This window comes from Carcharodon carcharias, chromosome 16 (assembly GCF_017639515.1).
Source record: "Carcharodon carcharias isolate sCarCar2 chromosome 16, sCarCar2.pri, whole genome shotgun sequence".
Classification (NCBI taxonomy): Eukaryota; Metazoa; Chordata; class Chondrichthyes; order Lamniformes; family Lamnidae; genus Carcharodon; species Carcharodon carcharias.
Window position 1 is genome coordinate 93,951,698 of NC_054482.1, and position 21,631 is coordinate 93,973,328.

Genomic DNA, 21,631 nt, shown 5'->3' on the forward strand with positions numbered 1-21,631 from the left:
ACAGTGACCAACTGAGATAGCACAAAAGCACTAATACTTTCTAGTTTTTGGAATATTTGTCTTGGTATTATTTCAGCTACGTGGTGTTAGCTCATATCATCGTAACCATTGCGCTGTGAACTCACATATGCTCAATGCTGCTGTCAATCTTCATCTTCTTCAGGCATAATGGAAGCGCTGTTTTTTTAAAAAATATACTTTATTCATAAAATATCTGGAAGAACATAACAAAACATTTCAACATAACGGAAGAGCTGTTGACTTAAGTCATTCTTTGTTTAGTGCGGTGTTATCCAATAGAAATTGCTGAGTAGTTGCTGGTGTGGCCATGATGACATCACTTCAGCCATGTGCAATAATTTTAGTAGAAACATTTTTCCTGATCTTATACATTCAGGTAAAGTACTTCACCTGTGTGGATTTACTTAACAAACACTGGTCACAATTCAAAACCAAACAGGTACCACATTCACAGCAATTAAAACACATTTGCATGAGGGGAGGCAATGACATAGTGGTATTGTTGCTGGCCTAGTAATCCAGAGACCCAGGATAATGCTCTAGGAACCTGGGTTCAAATCTCACCACAGCAAATGGTGGCATTTGAATTCAATAAAAATTTGGAATAAAAGTGATTGTTGTAAAAACTCATCTGGTTCACTAATGTCATTTAGGGAAGGAAATTGTTGTCCTTACCTTGTCTAGCCTACATGTGACTCCAGACCAACAGCAATGTGGTTGACTCTTGCCTTGAGCAAGGACAATTAAGGATGGACAATAAATGCTGGCCTGGCCAGTGATGTCCACATCCCATGAATGAATAAAAAAACTCTGCTTATCATTTTAACAGCAAACACAAAAAGGTTAAAGTTCACATGCAAATATGAATTTTGAGTTGATATGCCTAACGTGTCAAAAATTACTCAATTTTTAATTTAGTAATCAGAAATGCAGTTAGCCACATTTGTTTACCAATTTGCCACATGTGTCTCCTAACTGGAGGAGTATTGAGAAACTCTGTTTTGGTGCCAAGGATGCTGAAGGTGAGCACGTTCTTCCTCAAAAATAATCAAGGATTACAGGTTTACAATATCTTCTTCACATGAAGTAAATGTGATGTAGACTCACATCATCTGTCACAGGGAGTAAGTACATGCTGCAGCAGCTTCCTTCAGTGGAATAGATTTGAGCAGAATGCTATGAATCTTTCCAAAACCTGACAAAAATGATCCCTTTACATCATATGTGAAAAGAATAAATAGGCACAGACCCACAACACTGTGCTGTGAAACAATATGTCTCACTGCATTTCAGTGACAGCCTTGTCCAATTACCAGTACCTGTTGCTTTTTCTGCCTAACTAATTTTGAATCATGGCATCAATTTTAAAATTAATTATACGTTTTACCTTGTATGAAAATCTTAGTGGTAATGGAAAATTTGTGATTGGAAGTGTCCTTTGGGGAACCATATTCCCAGCAGTGAGCCATTTTTAAATGGAGTGTGTGGGCCAGTGAGAGAGTACAACAGAATTATAGCCCTAACTTTGACCTGTGCTCCCTTTTGAGTGCAATCTGTCACTTCGACCATTACATTGCTGAAATTGTGCTGTAAATCTTTATTAAATGCCTTGCAACTCTCATACACTAATTTAGCTACGTACTCAAAGAATTCTAGTAAATTTCTGGGGTAGACATGATGACTTCCCACTATGGTTGCATTTGACAGCATGGTAAAATTCATTGGACATCTTCTGCATCATTGATTTAACTTGGTTTGTCTATCATTCTCTGATTCATGTTAAAAGTCCAGATTACATCAACTATTCCCTAATCTTCAGAAGCCTCTAAATATATTAACCGGTTTACCAGTCCCTTCCATTTACTGTATATAATGCTTGATTCACATGGTCACAAGTCAGTCTCAGTCTCAGGCTTGTCCACACAGTTATTACGCCATGGGAAATGCTTTAAAGTGGACAAAGACATGGGACTGAATTTTCTGTTTGGTGGGGGGGTGGGGGGGTGTTGTGGGGGCGGAGCGGGAGTGGGCTGGCGGCAGTGGGAGTACATTGTCCACAGGGTCCAATGGCGACCCAGCGGCCTGTTTATCGGAAGCGCTGGCAACCTTTGCAAGGCTGCTCACAATGTCAAGTGGAAGGGCTCACCAGAGGGCTTCTGGTGAGCAGGCTAGTCCGGAGGGTAGGCCAGCAGAGCAGGCAAGGCATTTCCTGGATAACTGCTTTGCTGCCCTCCTTGAGGAGGTGGCAGCATGGTGGGAGGTGCTGGTTCCCCAGGATGGGAGGAGATGGCCCTCCCACATGGCGAAACTGTCTGGGGGGTGGTGGCGGAGGTGGTGAGCTCCCGTGGTGTGGTGCAGCGCACCTGGATCCAGTGTCGCAAACACTTCAACGACTTGTTGCACTCTGGCAGGATGAATACCATGTCAGGATTAGTCATGTAACCCAGCAGGTCGGCTTACCCCGCTGCTGCCACCATCCCCCCAGCACCCCCCCCCCTCCCCCACCCCCCACACCCCTGCACTCCCCTCACACATTGCCCATTATTTATCCGCTCAGTCATTTGACCACTTTTCCCCATGTCTCACTACTGGCACACCTTCCTTGGTTTACAAACTCACCCATCCCCCGCTGACCAGGGCAGATTATGGGTGGTTGGCAAAACTTGCCCACTGATCCCACCAACACTAATGAAGAGGCACTGACCGTTTTGAATCATCTTCCATGTTTAACATTGGGCAGACAATTTGCTGGGCACCAAACAGCTTCCCCAAAGCAACTTGCTGGATTGAGGGCTCCCAATGCCAGTTGCCCCAACTGCCAGGGGCACACATGTAGGAGTTGCAGGGGGTGGTCTGATTCCAGAGGTATCGGTGGGCCCACATTATTTTTATGGAAGTTGGAAGGGCACATTCTGACCAGTTTTGATCTCAAATGGCAATCACGGGATAGAGGGGAATCCTAGGAAAAATTTCATGATAAATGAGTTGGCGGAGGAGGAGAACAGCCTGAGACAACTGGGCACTTTGAGAGATCGATTTCGGAATGCCACTGGCCTTTTCATTGCTGTTAGTGGGTCAATCCCAGCTACCCATTCCATTCTTAGTCGGTTACCAACCCAATAACACAGGTGATGGAAGTCATTCTTGACCCTACTCACTAGGCTGAATTTTCGTTTGTGGTCCCCACCTTGCCGTTGGGAGGAAATGCAGGGTGGGAACCCACACATGGTGGAAAACAGAGGACCATTTCTGAGAAGCTGACCAATTGTTGCTGCCTCTGGAAGCCCCTTCCAATTAAGGATGGTAGACAGGCTCCTGAAGCTGGAGGGTTAATAGGAGGCCCTCCAGCACTCACCGATTGGCCGCCTCACTGTCAGAGGCGGGTACTGCCAATGAAAGTCGGAGAAAGAGAGAATGCCTCAAGATGGAGGCATCCCCTGAGGTGATTTAAAACATTTTTCACATAAGAAGGCCGCAGCTGCCAGGCTGCCACCTCTGAGGGGCAGCCCCCCAGTGGATGGTCAGCGGCTGCAGCTATGTCTCCACAAGTATGGTGAGTGTGGTGGAGTAAGGTGGGGGTGGATTTTACCTTGCTGGATGGAGGGCTGGCTCCGCCAACCCCCGCACTCCCCACCCTGGAGACCGCCTCCATTCCTTGGCTGTGCTTTGGCCTCAGTGTAGTGGGGCCCACGTGCTGGCTGGAAAATTCCTGTTGGTGTTTGGCGATTGACCTTAGTAGGCCCTATAATGGCATTGATAGGCTACCTGCTGCTTGCAGGTGGGTAGCCATCACGCCACATCCCCACCTCCACCCCCCCCCCCACCCCCCCCCAATCCTCCTGGTCAAAAATGGCCCAAAGCCATTGTGGGAGACTGGCATGATGACTGGTGTGGGCCCATCCACCAACAGTCTTGCCTCCTTGGCCATTTAAAAATTCACACCACTGATCCACTCACCTTCCAGCCACTGCCATTTTCTTCAGAGTATCTGATCTGATAAATCATTTGTCCCAGCAGCTTCCTGATTGGTGGCTCCCAAAAGAGACGTAGTTTCCCACCAGCTGTGCTGACATCAATCTTCACAATTCTTGGGGGATCGGGACGAACTACGAGGTTTAAAAAACAAGATACAAATACATATTGGTTTTATTAGTTCTGTTGAAGGGTCATGAGGACTCGAAACGTCAACTCTTTTCTTCTCCGCCGATGCTGCCAGACCTGCTGAGTTTTTCCAGGTAATTCTGTTTTTGTTTTGTTTTTGTTTTTGTTTTTTGTTTTTTGTTTTTGTTTTTTGTTTGGTTTTTGTTTTTGTTTTTTTTTGTTTTTGTTTTTGTTTTTTGTTTTTGTTTCGTTTTATTGGTTTTATTATATTATCAGCAAAGGAAACTGTTTCGAGGAACCCCATTCAAATTTAACTTAGCTACTGTCCATGCTTAAAGACAGCACCCACCTCGTAGGAAAGGGACCACCTTCTGCACGCTTCTTGGCACAATATTAATCACTAATTTTAACACAGGAACTCTAGGCAGCTCTTTAAATTTGATAGAGAGATTGTTTCTATGTTTCTCTATGTTTCTAAATGTTGGAAGTGATCTGGAAATTGGATGGTGTTTAGTGCATGTGGTGTGTAGGTGTTGGCAGATGAAGAGAATGACTGGACAACAGAGAATGTAAAGGTGAGAAATATTACACATAGGTGGGAAAAGCCACAGGTAGCACGACTGAGCCCCGAGCTGTGAAGGAATTGCAAATGTTGAAAGCTTAGAGATTGAAACATGGTTAAGCTGCTGACGGCTGCAAAAGGGAAGGCAAGCATAAAAGAACAAGAGAACACAAATGGTCTGGGTAGCAATCAAAAAACAGCAGGAGCCAGAGGAACAGATCAAAGTCGAGGAAAGAGTGAACAGCAACAAGGTTACGATTAAAGCCAAGAAGCAGATAAATCAGGTGAGTGGGGTAAAACCTCTTGTTTGTCCTTTGAGGCAAAGATGATCATGTTCATCATCTGAGGTGTTTGGAAGGGGTCTGGTGGGTATGGAGATGACTGCAAAGGCTGTTCTGTGCCCGGAAGGTTCTGTTGAAAATAGGACAGGATATATCAGATGATTGAGTTTTGGACGAGTTGCTGACTCAGGAGTTCCTCACCTTGCATTTTCTCTCTGCCTCTAACAGGGGGTTGCACTGTTTTTTATTTGGTTGTGCCAGGTGCAGTGATCCTAGGCGAGCTTCGCCCAGGACTCAAAGTCAATATCAAAACTTTTAAGTGAAGCCTTCAGAGTGTCCGTGTAGCCTTCCTTTTACCGTCTTGAGAGCACACCCCCAACCCAAGCTCTCCATAGAAGATTTGCTTTGGTAAGCGAGTGTCAAGCATTCTGGCTACATGACCAGCCTATCTCAGTTGTGACTGTCTCAATTTGGTGTGGAGGCTTGGTATGTCAGCTCAGGTGGGCACCTCAGTTTCTGCTATTCTGTCCTGCCATCTGATCTTCAGAAAGTTTATGCTGGTGAATGGCTGGTTCTGTGATGGAATCACCATTTTCCTCCTTCCCCTCCTTGGATTTGTCCTCAGACAACGCGTGCTCTGCACCTTATTCCTCCTGTGGCTCCAACCCTCACTGCTGTGCAATGTTGTGCGGAGCATAGCATACCATGACCATTTTGGAGACCCAGGCTGTGAGTGTTAAAGGACGCTTGCAGATCTATCTGAGCATCTGAAGTGCAAATTGTTATTATTCTAGTAAATCTCTTCTGCACCCTTGCTAAGGCCTTGACATTCTTCATAAACTGTGATGCCCAGAAGCGGATGTAGTACTCTAGCTGAGGCCTAACCATTCTATTATAAATGTTTAGCAAAACTTCCTTGCTTTTGTACTCACTGTGTGGCAGTGGGGGAGGGGGTGGGGGGTGGAGGTGGGGTGGTGGGGTTGTTGGGGGGGGGGGGGTGGCATTTTATCTGGGAAGCTCTGTTGCTGATGGTGAAACTAGAAGAGGGCACCAAAACTTCATTGGGGCATAGGCAGAAGAGTTTGGTGGCCCTTTTCTTGGAAGACCAATTCCACAGTGGCTAACTCAGACTTTCATTAGTTGGGTGCTCTGAAGGTGGGATGAGCAGTATTGCCAGTGGTTGATACCATCCTGTCAATCCTACATCCATTTATGATGTCAGGCTGCAAGAAAGAAGGCACTTAGTTAAACAGGGCAGAGACTCAGTAAAACAGAGCATTGTTCAAATTTCCACCACATGTCTCCACACGCTCTGAATGAGCCTCAAATCCACCAAATGCTGATGCAGATTTTCAAGGTGATTATTTTTGCTGAGTGACTAAACACCATCCAATTTCCAGATCACTTCCAACATTTAGAAACATAGAAGAGGTTGATCATCTTGACATGGCACTGGTACATAGTCCAAGTGTAGTGCAGAATGGGCAGGCCTTTTACTCTATAGACTTGCAGTTTGGCAGCGCTAAAAAGTAGAGAGCACATGAAAGACTGAGAGTGTTAGCAGTGCAAGGAGTGGTATTGAAGGAGACATACAAGCACCGATTCTGAGCTCACAGCCAGAGCCATGTTATTAGGGATGCATCATAGGACATCAGCCCAATTTGTCACATTGCTAAATTTTAAAAGTGCGATGTCTCACAATACTAAGAGGCAATTAGAATATACTCACTCAGCAAAAATAATCACCTTGAAAATCTGCATCAGCCTTTGGCGGATTTGGGGCTCATTCAGAGCGTGTGGAGACATGTGGTGGAAATTTGAACAATGCTCTGTTTTACTGAGTCTCTGCCCTGTTTAACTAAGTGCCTTCTTTCTTGCAGCCTGACATCATAAATGGATGTAGGATTGACAGGATGGTATCAACCACTGGCAGTACTGCTCATCCCACCTTCAGAGCATCCAACTAATGAAAGTCTGAAACAAAAACAGAATTACCTGGAAAAACTCAGCAGGTCTGGCAGCATCGTCGGAGAAGAAAAGAGTTGACGTTTCGAGTCCTCATGACCCTTCGACCGAACTTGAGTTCGAGTCCAGGAAAGAGCTGAAATATAAGCTGGTTTAAGGTGTGTGTGTGGGGGGCGGAGAGATAGAGAGACAGAGAGGTGGAGGGGGTTGGTGTGGTTGTAGGGACAAACAAGCAGTGATAGAAGCAGATCATCAAAAGATGTCAACGACAATAGAACAATAGAACACATAGGTGTTAAAGTTAAAGTTGGTGATATTATCTAAACGAATGTGCTAATTAAGAATGGATGGTAGGGCACTCAAGGTATAGCTCTAGTGGGTTTTTTTTTTATTTTTTTTTAATAATGGAAATAGGTGGGAAAAGGAAAATCTTTATAATTTATTGGAAAAAAGAAAAAAAAAGAAGGGGGAAACAGAAAGGGGGTGGGGATGGGGGAGGGAGCTCACGACCTAAAGTTGTTGAATTCAATATTCAGTCCTGAAGGCTGTAAAGTCCCTAGTTGGAAGATGAGGTGTTGTTCCTCCAGTTTGCGTTGGGCTTCACTGGAACAATGCAGCAAGCCAAGGACAGACATGTGGGCAAGAGAGCAGGGTGGAGTGTTAAAATGGCAAGCGACAGGGAGGGTTGGGTCATTCTTGCGGACAGACCGCAGGTGTTCTGCAAAGCGGTCGCCCAGCTTACGTTTGGTCTCTCCAATGTAGAGGAGACCACATTGGGAGCAACGAATGCAGTAGACTAAGTTGGGGGAAATGCAAGTGAAATGCTGCTTCACTTGAAAGGAGTGTTTGGGTCCTTGGACGGTGAGGAGAGAGGAAGTGAAGGGGCAGGTGTTGCATCTTTTGCGTGGGCATGGGGTTGTGCCATAGGAGGGGGTTGAGGAGTAGGGGGTGATGGAGGAGTGGACCAGGGTGTCCCGGAGGGAGCGATCCCTACGGAATGCTGATAAGGGGGGTGAAGGGAAGATGTGTTTGGTGGTGGCATCATGCTGGAGTTGGCGGAAATGGCGGAGGATGATCCTTTGAATGCGGAGGCTGGTGGGGTGATAAGTGAGGACAAGGGGGACCCTATCATGTTTCTGGGAGGGAGGAGAAGGAGTGAGGGCGGATGCGGGGGAGATGGGCCGGACACGGTCTGAGTTAGCCACTGTGGAATTGGTCTTCCAAGAAAGGAGCCACCAAACTCTTCCGCCTATGCCCCAATGAAGTTTTACATACCTCTGAACCCTTCTCCCATTTATCAGGCAATTATTAATGTGGGAGCTCAGTAACTAATTACAGATTGCCTAACCCTTAGAAATCCAATGTGGTTCAGTTGGTAGTGCTCCTACATCTGAATCAGAAGTTTGTGGGTTTAAGTCCCACTCCAGGCACGTAAGTACAAAACAATCTAGACTGACAGGTCAATACAGTCCTGAGGGAGTGCTGGATCGTTGGAGGTGACAACAATCCCAACTGTGTTCTCAGGTGGATGTAAAAGATCTTATGGCACTATTAGAAGAACACGTGTTCTCTCTGGTGTCCTGGCCAATATTTACTCTAAAATAATTATAATTTATTTCATTGCTGTTTGTACGAGCTTGCCGTGTACAGGTTGGCACCTGTGTTTTCAAGGACAATGACTAAAATTCAAAAGTGTTTTGTTGGCTGTAAAGTGCTTTGGAACGCCCTGCATTTTGTGAAAGTGCATAAATTAAATTCTTTTTTGTTTTATAGATCTAAGTGTGCACCTACTCTTTTTAATTGGTGTTTGTGTGTGCTAGAAAGAGGGAGAGACGGTTACCACAACAGAGACATCACTGTAGACAGGCGTGGTTTATGTAATGTGATGTTACAGTATTCATGGTAACTAATCCTGTCTCACTTACCAACATTTTCAATCCTGAAAGGCTTTTTATAAAACGTCTGTGTGCGATGTGGATAGGATGCGTTAATGATAATGACAGTCTTGTTCACTTCCGATGTTGCAATCATGCAATGGTAGGCAATGGCATCACCTGCGGTAGTGTTTATTTGATTGCTGCATTTTTTCCACTCCACCTTTCTGACAGAAAAATCAATGGCTTGGTAAATTAACTGCAGCAAAATACAAACCAGAAAACGATTAGATGCCTGCTCATAAATCTTTGACAAAAGTAGTGATTTGTCACATACACCACTCTACCTTCTTCCCTCTTTCTTTGGTTCAAGCTGCCAAAGCATAGCAATAGAAGATGTCGCAAACTGCATACAACATCAAAGAACCAATCGAACAAAACTCAGCCTATTAACTAGGAGGAAAGCCAAGGAGAGAGTAGCCCATTTCTATAATGCAATATTTTATACTTCTCAAATCTACTTATAGCATTTCAATATATCATGTAAATCATTACAGCAGTCTCCACACTCCTCTCCAGATTGGAAATCAGCATGAGTTGAGCCTCAGTTTCAAGTCTGTATTTTCAACCTGTCACTTATACTTGCTACTGACCACAAGGAGGTGCTGTCGATTCATCCTTTTACTCTCCAAGAAAAAGCTGTGTTAGTATTATTAATAATAGAGAGCTCATTGTTGTTTTTAATAATCAGTTGGACATTTGCACCATTTTCCTTGTTGTTGACCACAAAGCGACTCTTCACATACCCATACAAGCCTGACTCGCTGCTCAAATAGAAAATATTTTCTCCAGATTTGTGAAAATGAGGCTCCCTTTTCAAACACATGGGCCAGGATATTTCAGTCGGCTTGCGAGGGTCGGCCCCACATGCCAGCGCGTAAAATGATGTCATCACGCTGTCTCACAACGTTTTGCTCGGCGGGCGCGTGCCGGAGTCGGCTGCGCGCCCGCCAATAATTAAAAGGCCTATTAAGGCTATAAACGAAGTAATTAATGTCAAGTTTACGCTGCCCGTCCAACCTCACATTGGTGGGCAGGCGAAAAGGTCTTTACATTTGTTAGGAAACCTCATCCATGAGCGGGATGATGTTTACTAAAGCTTTTATGAATTAAATAAAAAGTTTCTCTGAAAAATAAAAACATGTCCCATCTCATGTGACACAGTCACTTGAGGGGAAGTTCCATTAAATTTTTATTGATTTTATTTATTGTTTTTGTGCTCTGTGCCTCAGGGAGATTGAGGTGCTCTATCCAGTGCATATGCGAAAGAGAGCTGGCCCCGACTCTCTGTCCTTCCATCCCCCGCCCCAGCACAGGCAACGCTGAGCGTTACCGCTCGTGTATTACGTTGGGCAAGCCTTAATTGGCCCGCCCGTGTAACATGGCGGTGCGGAGCTGATTGTGGGCAGCGGTCAGCTCTTCGACCGCCCTGCCCACTCCCACCGAGCCCGCCCGACACGGGAATAATTCAGGCCATGAGGAATTCACTTGGAGACTTTTCTTGCCATTCCGTAACAGCAGGATAGGTCTATGGGGAACTAATTACATTGAAGTACATTTTTAATCTGGGGCACATAGTGCCAGCTTTAGAATACATGATAGGAGGCAAAGAGAGATGGATTTACTATTGGAAATCAGACCCGTTTCCTGCAACGGATGGTCGAAATATTTAATTCTAGCAACCTTTTTAATTTGAAGGTATTCCAAATGCCTGCTTCTAAAAATTTTTCCCACTGGAGGACAGTGTTTGGTTTCCAAGACCTGCTGTTTTGTAATGAACTCAAAAGATCAAGGTAGTTCAGACCAGAGCACGGTCAGTTGCGTTTATCAGATCAGCGTTGGCATCCACTTTACAGTACAAAACTCAGGAAATAACAAGAACACCTAATGACTCTTAGGTGACATTCCCATGTTCTCACTAGGATAAGTGTCATTTGTTTTTCCTCTGGAGCATTTGATCATCTAAACTTTTATATCATGGAGCCTCAATCCTGTCCTTAAAGAAATGTTCATTCATCTCATTTACTACTATATAAATAACTACACCTAAGTTTTTTTTTACAAATGACAGTGGATTCCCAGTTACCTATTATTCAAAGATGGTATATATGTTGAGATGCTTTTGAGGTGTATCATGAATGCCATAAAGTCTTCAATTATTTCCACTTTTGCTTTTAACTCAAACAGCTTCTATAGTTGCTTGTATTTAATATAACTTCCTGTTTCATTCATTTGCATAATACTGAATCAACATCCCACTTCCTCTAATAAAAAAGCAAAATACTATGGATGTTGAGAATCTGAAATACAAATAGAAAATGTTGGAAATGCTCAGCAGGTCAGGCAACATCTGGGGAGAGAGAAACCGAGTTAACCTTTCAGAATGATGACCTTTCATCAGAATGAAATGCTATTTCTCTCTCCACAGATGAGTATTTTCAGCATTTTCTGTTTTTATCCCACTTACTCTACCTTTTTAACCCTAAGTGCCCCAATTTTGTTCATGGATCATGAGGAGCTTGGGTGGTGCCCTAAACTAGGCCATAGATTTTGGTAAAGTGGGTTCTATAAGTCCTCCCATCCCCATCACTGCCCTGCAGCCTCTCCTCCAACCCCAACCCCACTCCACTCCAGTAACCTAGGAACTGTCTTCCCCTCCTAAGGATCCTGAATATCAATGTTTACACAACAGAATTACCTTGTCTGATAGTACAAACTATAGAGAGCACCAGATTCCGTTTTATTCACTTTCCATTGGCAGGTTATGATTTGTAGGTCAGAGGTTGAACAGCGTAAATTTATTTCATCTGAAAACAAAAGAGAGGCTTTCAGTCAATGAATAGGCAAAGACAAGATGCGACAAGAATATGAGACTTGTTTGTTAGTTTAAAAAATATTACATTTTACACTGGAAGAAAATTTTTGTTAGAAAAACATGGATTTTGTAATTATTTATGGGGTGTTACAGGGTCTGTATTTCTTCTTTGAAAATACTGTAGTTGTTATATATTGTTGCATTATCTGTAAATAACTGTAAAAAGCTAGGAGCTAATTAGCTAGGAACTAATTTTTATGTGTAAGTGTTCCACAGGTCATATTTCAAGGCTGTACTGGGGTTCATGTGAAGTATAACAGAACCAGTTCAATCCGGTCCTTCTTTGTAGCAGACAGCATGCCAAAATTAAACATAAAGAGTTTCTGGTCTTTCCAACTTTTAAGTGTGCTTATTAACAACACATGGAAGCCAAAAGGCAACAAGAAGACATAGCAGTAGGTGTTCCGAGCAAGCCCATGCTCCTTTTTTATATACTTGTGCTGTACACAAGATGGACTGAAAAGAGTTAACACAGTGATTTGCTTTTAAGTCACCTGAGGAATAGGGAGTTACAGCTGATACTGTTTCTGACCAGGGGCTCCAGAACCCATCAAATGAAATGCCATCGGGCTTGGTGCGCAAACGAACCATATACCTAATTCCAGCCTTTAGGTCCTGAAGGTCATGTTGCTGTTTGGTATTGACAGTCTCTCTCTGAAAGAAGAAATTGGTTGGTTATTAACATAGCACTTAAGAAAGAGGGTTGCCTGTGGGACTAGGGTTTTAAATCCAGCCCACATGCAATAGGATTAGGTGTCTTTTCTCCTGTGGAAATTAGGGGGTAATACAAATCAGGTCTTACAACACTCTCTGTTCAACCCACACCAGGGTTGTGCGATGTGTTGTGGTTCAGGGAGTCGGATTTTAATTCACCAGTCAGAACATTTGTGCAAATGTGAATATTTCACATGGTTCGTTTCTGTGTGCTTCTAATTATGTAGGTGCTATATTTTATTTATCCTGCACTCCAAACTTTAGACCATCCACACAGTACAAGGCTGAAATTGGACTCTGTTGAATAATCCAAAAGGGACAATTGATTTTTCAACTCAAACAATATGGCAAAAGAACAGGCTCTGATTTAAAATCAGTAAGCGCTGTGAAGAAGCTTTGTGAGGTGGAAGAGTGGTGGAGAGAAACCAGAAACCTTATTAAAAGGGTCAGAAGAGGAATTGCTTATCTTATAAATATAGAAAACGAGACAATGACCAGCTTGAAATCTCATTTTTAAGGGGTTTGTGGACCCAGTCACCAGGAGATGCTTCATTGCTTTACCAAAGAGCTGGCACAAGCATGATAGGCTGAATGACCTCCCTTCGTGCTGTATGCTTCTATGATTTTAGTTAAGAGATGCTAGTGAAGGTAAGTGATTGTATCTTGGAGCTTTCCTGGTTACATGAAGCTCTCAGCCATAGGGTCAGTTTTATGACACAATTGTTAACATTATTGCTGCCTTTGGCTTCACCTTATTGTTAATGTACCAAGAAAAATATCTGGACCTCGGCATGTCACACATTGCAATCAGGAAATACTTTTCTTATCATGGGATCTACTCACCTTTTCCGAGGCTTGGCCAGATTTATCCCTCCAGTAGCTAATTTCATATATTAGAAATTCGTTAATATCCGGATTTCTTGGTGGGACCCAGCTAATCCGGAGCTGGTGTGGATTTCCATTTAAATACACTGTCAGGTTAGAAGGTGGATCTAGAAGAACTGGGTGAATAGATGCAAGGAGAGTACTTAAACCAATGATCATATTTTAATCAGTTAATAATTTTGTTTTTACAGGAAGGTATCTGAGAATTGCTGCACCTGTCATTGGTGGAGATGGTCTTTTCCAAGCTTTCAGCCTTTTTTATGCCGAGCATTGTTTTGTAATACTGTGCCCCCTTTATGTCAAGACTAAGACATGAATCAAACACTTGCAGCTTATTAGAAGTTAAATGTTAGGCACCCAAGAGCAAGGTTACAAAAGATGCTGTGCTGTAGAACTTACACACATTATGCACATTAGTGGGGAGGCGATGGTGTAGTTGTATTGTTGCTGGACTAAAAATCCAGAGACCCAGGGTAATGCTCTAGGAACCCAGGTTCGAATCCTGCCATGGCAGATTGGTGGAACTTGAATTCAATAAAAATCTGGAATTAAAAGTGTAATGATGACCACAAAACCATTGTCGATTGTTGTTAAAAACCCATCTGGTTCACTAATGCCCTTTAGGGAAGGAAATCTGCTGTCCTTGGCGGGCCTACATGTGATTCCAGACCCACAGCAATGTGGTTGACTCTGAAATGGCGTAGCAAGCCACTCAGTTGTATAAAACAGCTACAAAGCTTCAAAAGAGGCACAAAACTGAACAGACCACCTGGCATCAACCTAGGCACTGGAAACAACAATGGCAATCGCAGCCCTGTTGACCCTGCAAGTCCTCCTTACTAACATCTGGGGGCTAGTGCCAAAATTGGGAGGGCTATCTCATAGACTAGCCAAGCAACAGCCTGATATAGTCATCCTCATGGAATCATATCTTACACATAATGTCCCAGGCACCACCATTACCATCCATCTCAGCCCCTCTGGAGGTCCGCAGCATCACACATGCCAGTCTTCAGCCAATTCGATTCACTCCACGCAATATCAAGAATCGGCTGAAGGCACTGGGTACTGCCCTGACAATATTCCGGCAATAGTACTGAAGACTTGTGATCCAGAACTTGCTGCACCCCTAGCCAAGGTGTTTCAGTACAACTACAACACTGGCGTCTACCCAGCAATGTGGAAAATCGTCCAGGTATGTCCTGTACACGAAAAACAGGACAAATCCAACCTGGCCAATTACCTCTCCATTATCAGTAAAGTAATGGAAGGGGTCATCAACAGTGCTATCAAGTCGCTCTTACTTAGCAATAACCTGCTCACTGAAGCCCAGTTCTGCCAGGGCAACACAGCTCCTGACATCATTACAGCTTTGGTTCAACATGGGCAAAAGAGCTGAACTCCTGAGGTGAAGTGAGAGTGACTGCCCTTGACATCAAGGCCGCATTTGACCGAGTGTGGCATTAGGTAGCCTCAGCAAAACTGAAGTCAATGTGAATTGGGGGAAAACTCTCCATTGGTTGGAGTCATACCTAGCACAAAGAAAGATGGTTGTGGTTGTTGGGGGTCAGTCACCTCAGCTCCAGGACATCAGTGCATGATTTCCTCAGGGTGGTGTCCTCGGCCCAACCATCTTCAGCCGCTTCATCAATGACATTCCTTCCGTCAGAAGTGGGAATGTTCACTGATGATTGCACAATGTTTGGCGCCATTCGTGACTCCTGAGATACTGATGCAGCCCATGTCCAAATGCAGCAAGACCTGGACAATTTCCAGGCTTGGGCTGATAAGTGGCAAGTAAAATGTGTGCCAGGCAATGACTATCTCCAACAAGAGAGAAGCTAACCATTAACCCTTGATTTTCAATGGCATTACCACCATTGAATCCCCCACTATCAACATCCTGGGGGTTGCCGTTGACCATAAACTGAACTGGAATAGCCATATAAATACTGTGGCTACAAGAGCAGTTCAGAGACCAGGAATCCTGCAGCAAATAACTCACCTCCTGACTCCCCAAAGCCTATATACCATCTACAAGGCACAGGTCACGAATGTGATGGAATAATCCCCATTTGCCTGATGAGGGCAGCTCCCACAACACTCAAGAAGCTTGACACCATCCAGGACAAAGCAGCCCACTTGATTGGCACCACATCCACAAACATTCACTCCCTCCACCACTGACGCACATTAGCAGCAGTGTGTACCATCTACAAGATGCACTGCAGGATTTCACCAAGGCTTTTTAGACATTACCTTCCAAACCAATGACCACTACCATCTAAAGGACAAGGGTGGTAGATAGATGGGAACACCACCACCTGGAAGTTACCCTCCAAGTCACTCACCATCCTGACTTGGAAATATATTGCTGTTCCTTAACTGTCGCTGGGTCAAAACCCTGGAACTCCATTCCTAACAGCACTGTGACTGTACCTACACCCCATGGACTGCAGAAGTTCAAGAGGCAGCTCACTGCCACCTTCTCAAGGACAACTAGGGATGGGTAATAAATACTGGTCCAGCCAGCGAAGTCTGCATCCCGTGAATTAATAAAAAATTTGAGATCATCTCTTCAGATGTCTCTTTTCTCCATCTCCCAACCTCATATTGCTATTTCACTATTCTTATATCCTCCTAACTATAAATTATTTAACATGACGTTGATGACCTCCATAACACTCCCCAACTTCACCCCTGTTTCAGCTCATCTGCTATTGAAACCCTTATTCATGTCTTTGTTACATCAAGACTTGCCTATATATTCCAATGCACTTTTGCCTGGTCTCCCATTCGATACTCTGTAAACTTGGGGTCATCCAAAATTCTGCTGCTCATGTCGTTACTCACACCAAGTCCTGTTCACATATCAAACTCGCTGACTGACCTAACCCCCCTCCAGCCCCATAACTCTCTGAGATATCTGCATTCATTTAATGCTGGCCTCTGCAGCATCCCTGATTTTAATTGCTTCTTTATTGGTGGTAGTGCCTTCAGATGCCCAGGCCCTAAGCTCTGGAATTTTCTCCCTAAAGCTCATCAACTTCTATCTCTCTTTCCTCCTTTAAGGCACTCCTTAAAACCTATACCTTTGTCCAAGCTTTGGGTCATCTGCCTTAATGTCAGCTGATGCAGCTGGATGCTTAATTTTATTTCATCATTCTCCTGTGAAGCACCTTGTTAAAGGCACTATATAAATACAAGTTGTTGTTATTGACATAAGAGTGCCAATACCTGACAAAGCAGTCACATTAGTGTCAAGCTGTGTCCACTGAATGAAAGAAGATTAGCAGAAAGGCTGTCACTCACCGACTGAATCAATTGATACATGTCTGATTTTAGACACATTGGAAAACGATTCACTTAGTTCGATGACAAATGGCTGAAAGAGTAGAATATCTTCTGCTGGGATAACACAAACGTGTCGTACTGTATTCCTGAGAACCATATATGAGGTTGTGTGACAAGATTTCTGGATTATTTGGCTGTAAGGGAAGAAGACATGTAACATGGCATCTTGAGGATTTTATCAATTTACAGAAAGGTTAAAATTTTGCCTCTGGTGCATGGATGAGACCAGCTTTGTCTAGTGTCTGGTGGTAAGCTCCTCTCCTGTATAGTAAACATTATCAGGACAAGAATTATCACTACATTTAATAGCACTCTATGTACCTGAGTACACAGCTATGAGTACACAGATACACTTGGCAGCACTCTGTGGAGGTAACTGATAATGTGTGATAGTGTAAAGTGGTTGACATCACATCAGTAACCCATCTTACACCTCTCCTGATTTTTATTTCAACTGAAGTCATTTTCATTCATCTGTTTCTCAGCATCACATAAAATTAAAGTTAACCCTTTGGAGCATACTGTGAAATATTGAGCATACACCTGCACAGTAACCAGATTTTTCTCTGCCCTTCTTCCAAATATAACCCAAAATATTGCTGTAACATGAAGGAAAAATGAGCGCTGTGCTGGATTATTCCAATCAGGCCTGAGAGAAAGTTCAGGTACTGGGATCTTTATCCAAGTAAAGCTCATTTCCAATGTCTCCATCTCATTTGTCCCTGGACAATGCCAGGTGAGGAAAACTGACTTGAATATATGAATATTAACAAACTTGATAATACTGTGGGACAGATAAAATGACGACAGACATCTAATCTGCCGAAGCGCATGAAGCATTTAGGGAAGACAGCAACATTGTGGTAATGTCACTGGACTAGTAATCCGGAGGCCCAGCCTAATGCTCTGGAGACATGGGTTCAACTTCCACCATGGCAGTTAGTGGAATTTGAATTCAATTAAATTTTAAAAAAATCTGGAATGTAAAGCTGGTCTCGGCAATGGAGACCAGGAAACTATCATCGGTTGTCATTAAAAACCCATCTGGTTCACTAATGCCCTTTTAGGGAAGAAATTCTGCCATTCTTACCTGGTCTAGCCTACTTGTGACTCCTGACCCACAGCAGAGTCATTGACTCTGAAACGACCTAAGAAGCCACTCGGTTCAAGGGTGATTAGGCAGATTAGAGATGGGCAACGATTGCTGCACTTGCCAGTGGCACCCACATCCCATGAAACAATAAATTAAAAAAAAGCTCCTGCATTCCATCAAGTAAGTGGCCTCAGGCCTACTATAAACTTGCATCTATAGACCTGGAGGACATAACTCACTTTGACAGGGGATTAGTGAATGTAGAGTCTCCGACTCTCAAGATAGGCATTTTTTAATGGTCCGAATATGTGTTAAGCTGGATAATTTCTCTGAAGGTTCCCAGTCACATTCTCAGTGGTACTACATGTGAGAGAACGCATACCAAAGTGACTGTCAACCAGCAAAGTCTGGATGCCAAGCAAGATGCCACTACTCATATTTATAGGCATTGCTGTCATTATCAAGCAACAGTAATGGTGCTGTGCCATCTGCTGTAAGGGTGCCTGACCACTACACAGGCTGGCACCCTTTCTGGTCAGCTGTGGCCTCAAGTTAGTCAGCAACTCACTCAGCAACTCTCTGTGCAAAGTAATTTTCTCAGCAACACAGTATACACGAATAGTCTAAAATGATGACGTACTCAGTGCTATAGAAGAACTTGTAAGTAGAATTTGTCTTCTCACTGTCATCCCAGAAACAGGTCAGGTCGTCTAACATACGAGTAAAACATTTCAGCTCTTCTGCTTGTGACTCTAACGATGCAGTGCCTGCAGGTAATACACGAAACATTACACTTTCATTTTATTATCTGTAAATGACATTGTTCACTCAGTATGTTGGGGCATAGGAAATGTCAGGGTTAAGAAAAGGACATTTGTTCCATTGGAGCTCACCCTTCTAGGACACTGTTGGGTAATTTTAACCTAAATCACCTGTGGGAAAAAACAACAGGATTGGGGACAACACCGGTTTTACACCCTGCCTAATTTTAATCTCCATTGAAGATGAAGAGAGCAATGTTAGATGGGGTGTAAAATCGGCATTCCATCTAATACCATGGATTTCCCACTCAGTGAGTTAGATTAAAATTACTAACCCTCCCACCATATGGTAAAAATGCCCTTAGGATTTCTCCTGTTCCTGCCTTAAATTTGGTGGAAGATTGGCGGGCACCCTAGATTGGGACCTGAACTGGCATTGCATAGGTATCATGGCTGATCAGGAAAATCCCCAAGGAAAGCTATGCCAATGGTACCCAATCGCGTTTTGAGTAGTCATATTACTTTTCTCTTTGTTAACAAAATACAATGAGATGCCATGATGAGAGAGTAATGTTCCAGAAGAAGGAGACTTATAGATGAATGTCCTTCTTGCATATTGGCAGAGTATTATGACCAGTTTTCATACCTTCCATTTTTGTCCTCTAATCCTTATTCCTTGGTGTCCTTTGAAGTAATAATTCTGGGATTATGTTATCAATACAATTTAATGTTGGTCAAAATCTAACTAGTATCCTTCTGTGAAGAGAAACTACCTGGTCAGAACTATATATGACTCTGGTCTACACTAATATTTGAAGAAAATTCAGATGTTGCTGAATACATCCAATTAAAATTGTACTACAATCTGTTGAAGATTATTAACCCATAAGATTTTAAATGATTTCAAGTAAGTCTTTTCATTATTAAAGGCATTAAACACGAGCAAAGAACAATTGTTAGTAACAGTCTCACAGGAAATCTTTAAGCCCTCACATCCATTATTATAATGTTACCAAAGTGTTTTATTTATTATTTCATGTTGAAGCACTTTACTTAGCACATATTTATATTTACATGGCATTATACATTTGAGTTCACCCATGATTTAATAAGAACATAAAAAATAGCCCGTCAAACGCACTCTGCCATTCAATACGCTATGGCTGCTTTTCAGATTCAACTGCACTTTCCTGCTCACTCCCCATATCTCTTGATTCCTTAAGGGACCAAAAATCTGCCGACTTCAACCTTAAATGTATTCAATGATGGAGCAACCACGACCCTCTGGGGTAGAGCATTCCAAAGATTCACAACCCTTTGAGTGAAGAAAATTCTCCTGATCTCAGTGCTATATCATTGTTTTGTTATCCCGAGGCTGAGCCCCCATGTTTTAGATTCCCCAGCCAGGGGAAACAACCTCTCAGTATCCATCCTGTCAAGCCCCTTCATAACCTTGAATGTTTCAATGAGATCATCTCTCATTCTTCTAAACTCCAGAGAATAAAAACCTAATTTACTCAGCATCTCATCATACGACAATCCTCTCATCCCAGGAACCAATCTAGTGAACATTCGCTGTACTGCCTCCAATGCAAGTATATCTTTCCTCAAATATGGAGACCAAAACTGTATACAGTGTTCCAGATGTGGCCTCACCAAAGCCCTGTACAATTGCAGCAAGGCTTCTTTATTTCTCTATTCTAATTCCCTTGCAATAAAAGCCAACATACATTTGCCTTCCTAATTGCTTGCTGTACCTGCATGCTAGCTTTCTGCATTCCTTGTACGAGTGCACCCAAGTCCCTCTGAACATCAGCCTTTACAAGTTTCATGCCTTTTAAAAAATGCTCTGATTTTCTATTTTTATGACCAAGTGAAGAACATCATATTATACTCCACTTTGTTGCCCACTCACTTAACCTGTCTATCTCTTTGCAGCCTCATTGTGTCCTTCGCACAGCTTGCATTCCCACCCAGCTTTTTCTATTGCTTCAAATACAACCAGACTTTTTGCTGCAAGCTATTCTGACTACCTTTTAAAGTGTGTTTCTGCTAAACACATATAAATGCCTTTTTTGCACTTAATTTGTTATATGTAAGAAGTAAATACAATCTGGTATGACTTAAACCAGATCTCCTGATCACAGTTATTAAATACAACTAATAAATGTAGCTGTTTGCAGTGGTCTGAATAGACTCTTAGGACTAAACATGTTTAAAGGTCTGCCGTTAAGATGGCAGCCTCCTACAGTTCCCTTAGTGCCCTCAAACATTTAAAAAGTTTGATATCCAACTTACCTCCCTGGAGGAAAGTCCAACTCTCCAAACCTGGCACAGAAGTAATGTTTAAATACATACACCCCCCAAATAGGAGCCACATGGTGCAGCGAAACATTTTTCTCTGCAACACTAGAGGCATTTCTGACTCTCCACTCTTGTTGTTGGACTGACTCAGAACACAAGGCGCTTGCAAGTTGAAATGGGAACAGGCACATCCTCAGGAAACCAACAAACCATGATGTGGATCTGCAATACAGAGAGGGTCCACACCCTCACTAAAACCACTCCAGATGTTCAGTGAATAGGATCAATGCTGATCACCCAGCAGTGAACGGTTCTGAAACCATTGCTCTACCAGATATGTGAAAGGAGCCGGATAAGAATTCTGGGACTTCACTCTTTATCTGACAGGGACAGGTTACTGCCCTTAACTTTTCAGTCAGAGTTCCTAGAATAAGGGGACCCATATGCCAGAGAATTAGAGTCCTGCCTCAAAATATCAGTGTGATTATGTTTGCATGAGAATTGATGCAGTGGAGAAATAAAATGAACGCATCTTATTTGGAATATTTGGTGATGATTTGTTGGTTAGAGGGACACATGACTGTGGGTAATGGGGAGAACACGTAGATGGCATTGGAGGTGAGGGAGATGGCAATGCAATGTGTTGGTACCAGGTAAATGGAGAACAAGACAGAAAGAAAGCTTTCATTTTAACTAAGTTTAATCAATCAATCCCTGGTTTATCAGCCTGCTTATCATCAGCTGGCTCACTGCTTATTTGTCCACCTCTCTTTCTCCTTCT

The 21,631-nt window shown here is 43.1% G+C and overlaps 1 protein-coding gene across 1 annotated transcript in view; it reads right to left on the bottom strand.

Moving 5' to 3' along the window:
- The window catches only part of mpl (MPL proto-oncogene, thrombopoietin receptor), a 31,602-nt gene extending 10,418 nt beyond the window's left edge, over positions 1-21,184 (bottom strand). The window contains exons 1-8 of the mRNA XM_041208155.1: positions 20,845-21,184; positions 18,426-18,552; positions 16,651-16,826; positions 13,297-13,454; positions 12,234-12,393; positions 11,563-11,671; positions 8,856-9,031; positions 3,979-4,127 (exon numbers count right to left, since the gene is read on the bottom strand). Coding sequence (XP_041064089.1) covers positions 3,979-4,127; positions 8,856-9,031; positions 11,563-11,671; positions 12,234-12,393; positions 13,297-13,454; positions 16,651-16,826; positions 18,426-18,552; positions 20,845-20,965 — 1,176 coding nt within the window. The 5' untranslated portion in view covers positions 20,966-21,184. The remainder of the gene's footprint in view (positions 1-3,978; positions 4,128-8,855; positions 9,032-11,562; positions 11,672-12,233; positions 12,394-13,296; positions 13,455-16,650; positions 16,827-18,425; positions 18,553-20,844) is intronic.
- Between the last annotated feature and the right edge of the window lie 447 nt (positions 21,185-21,631).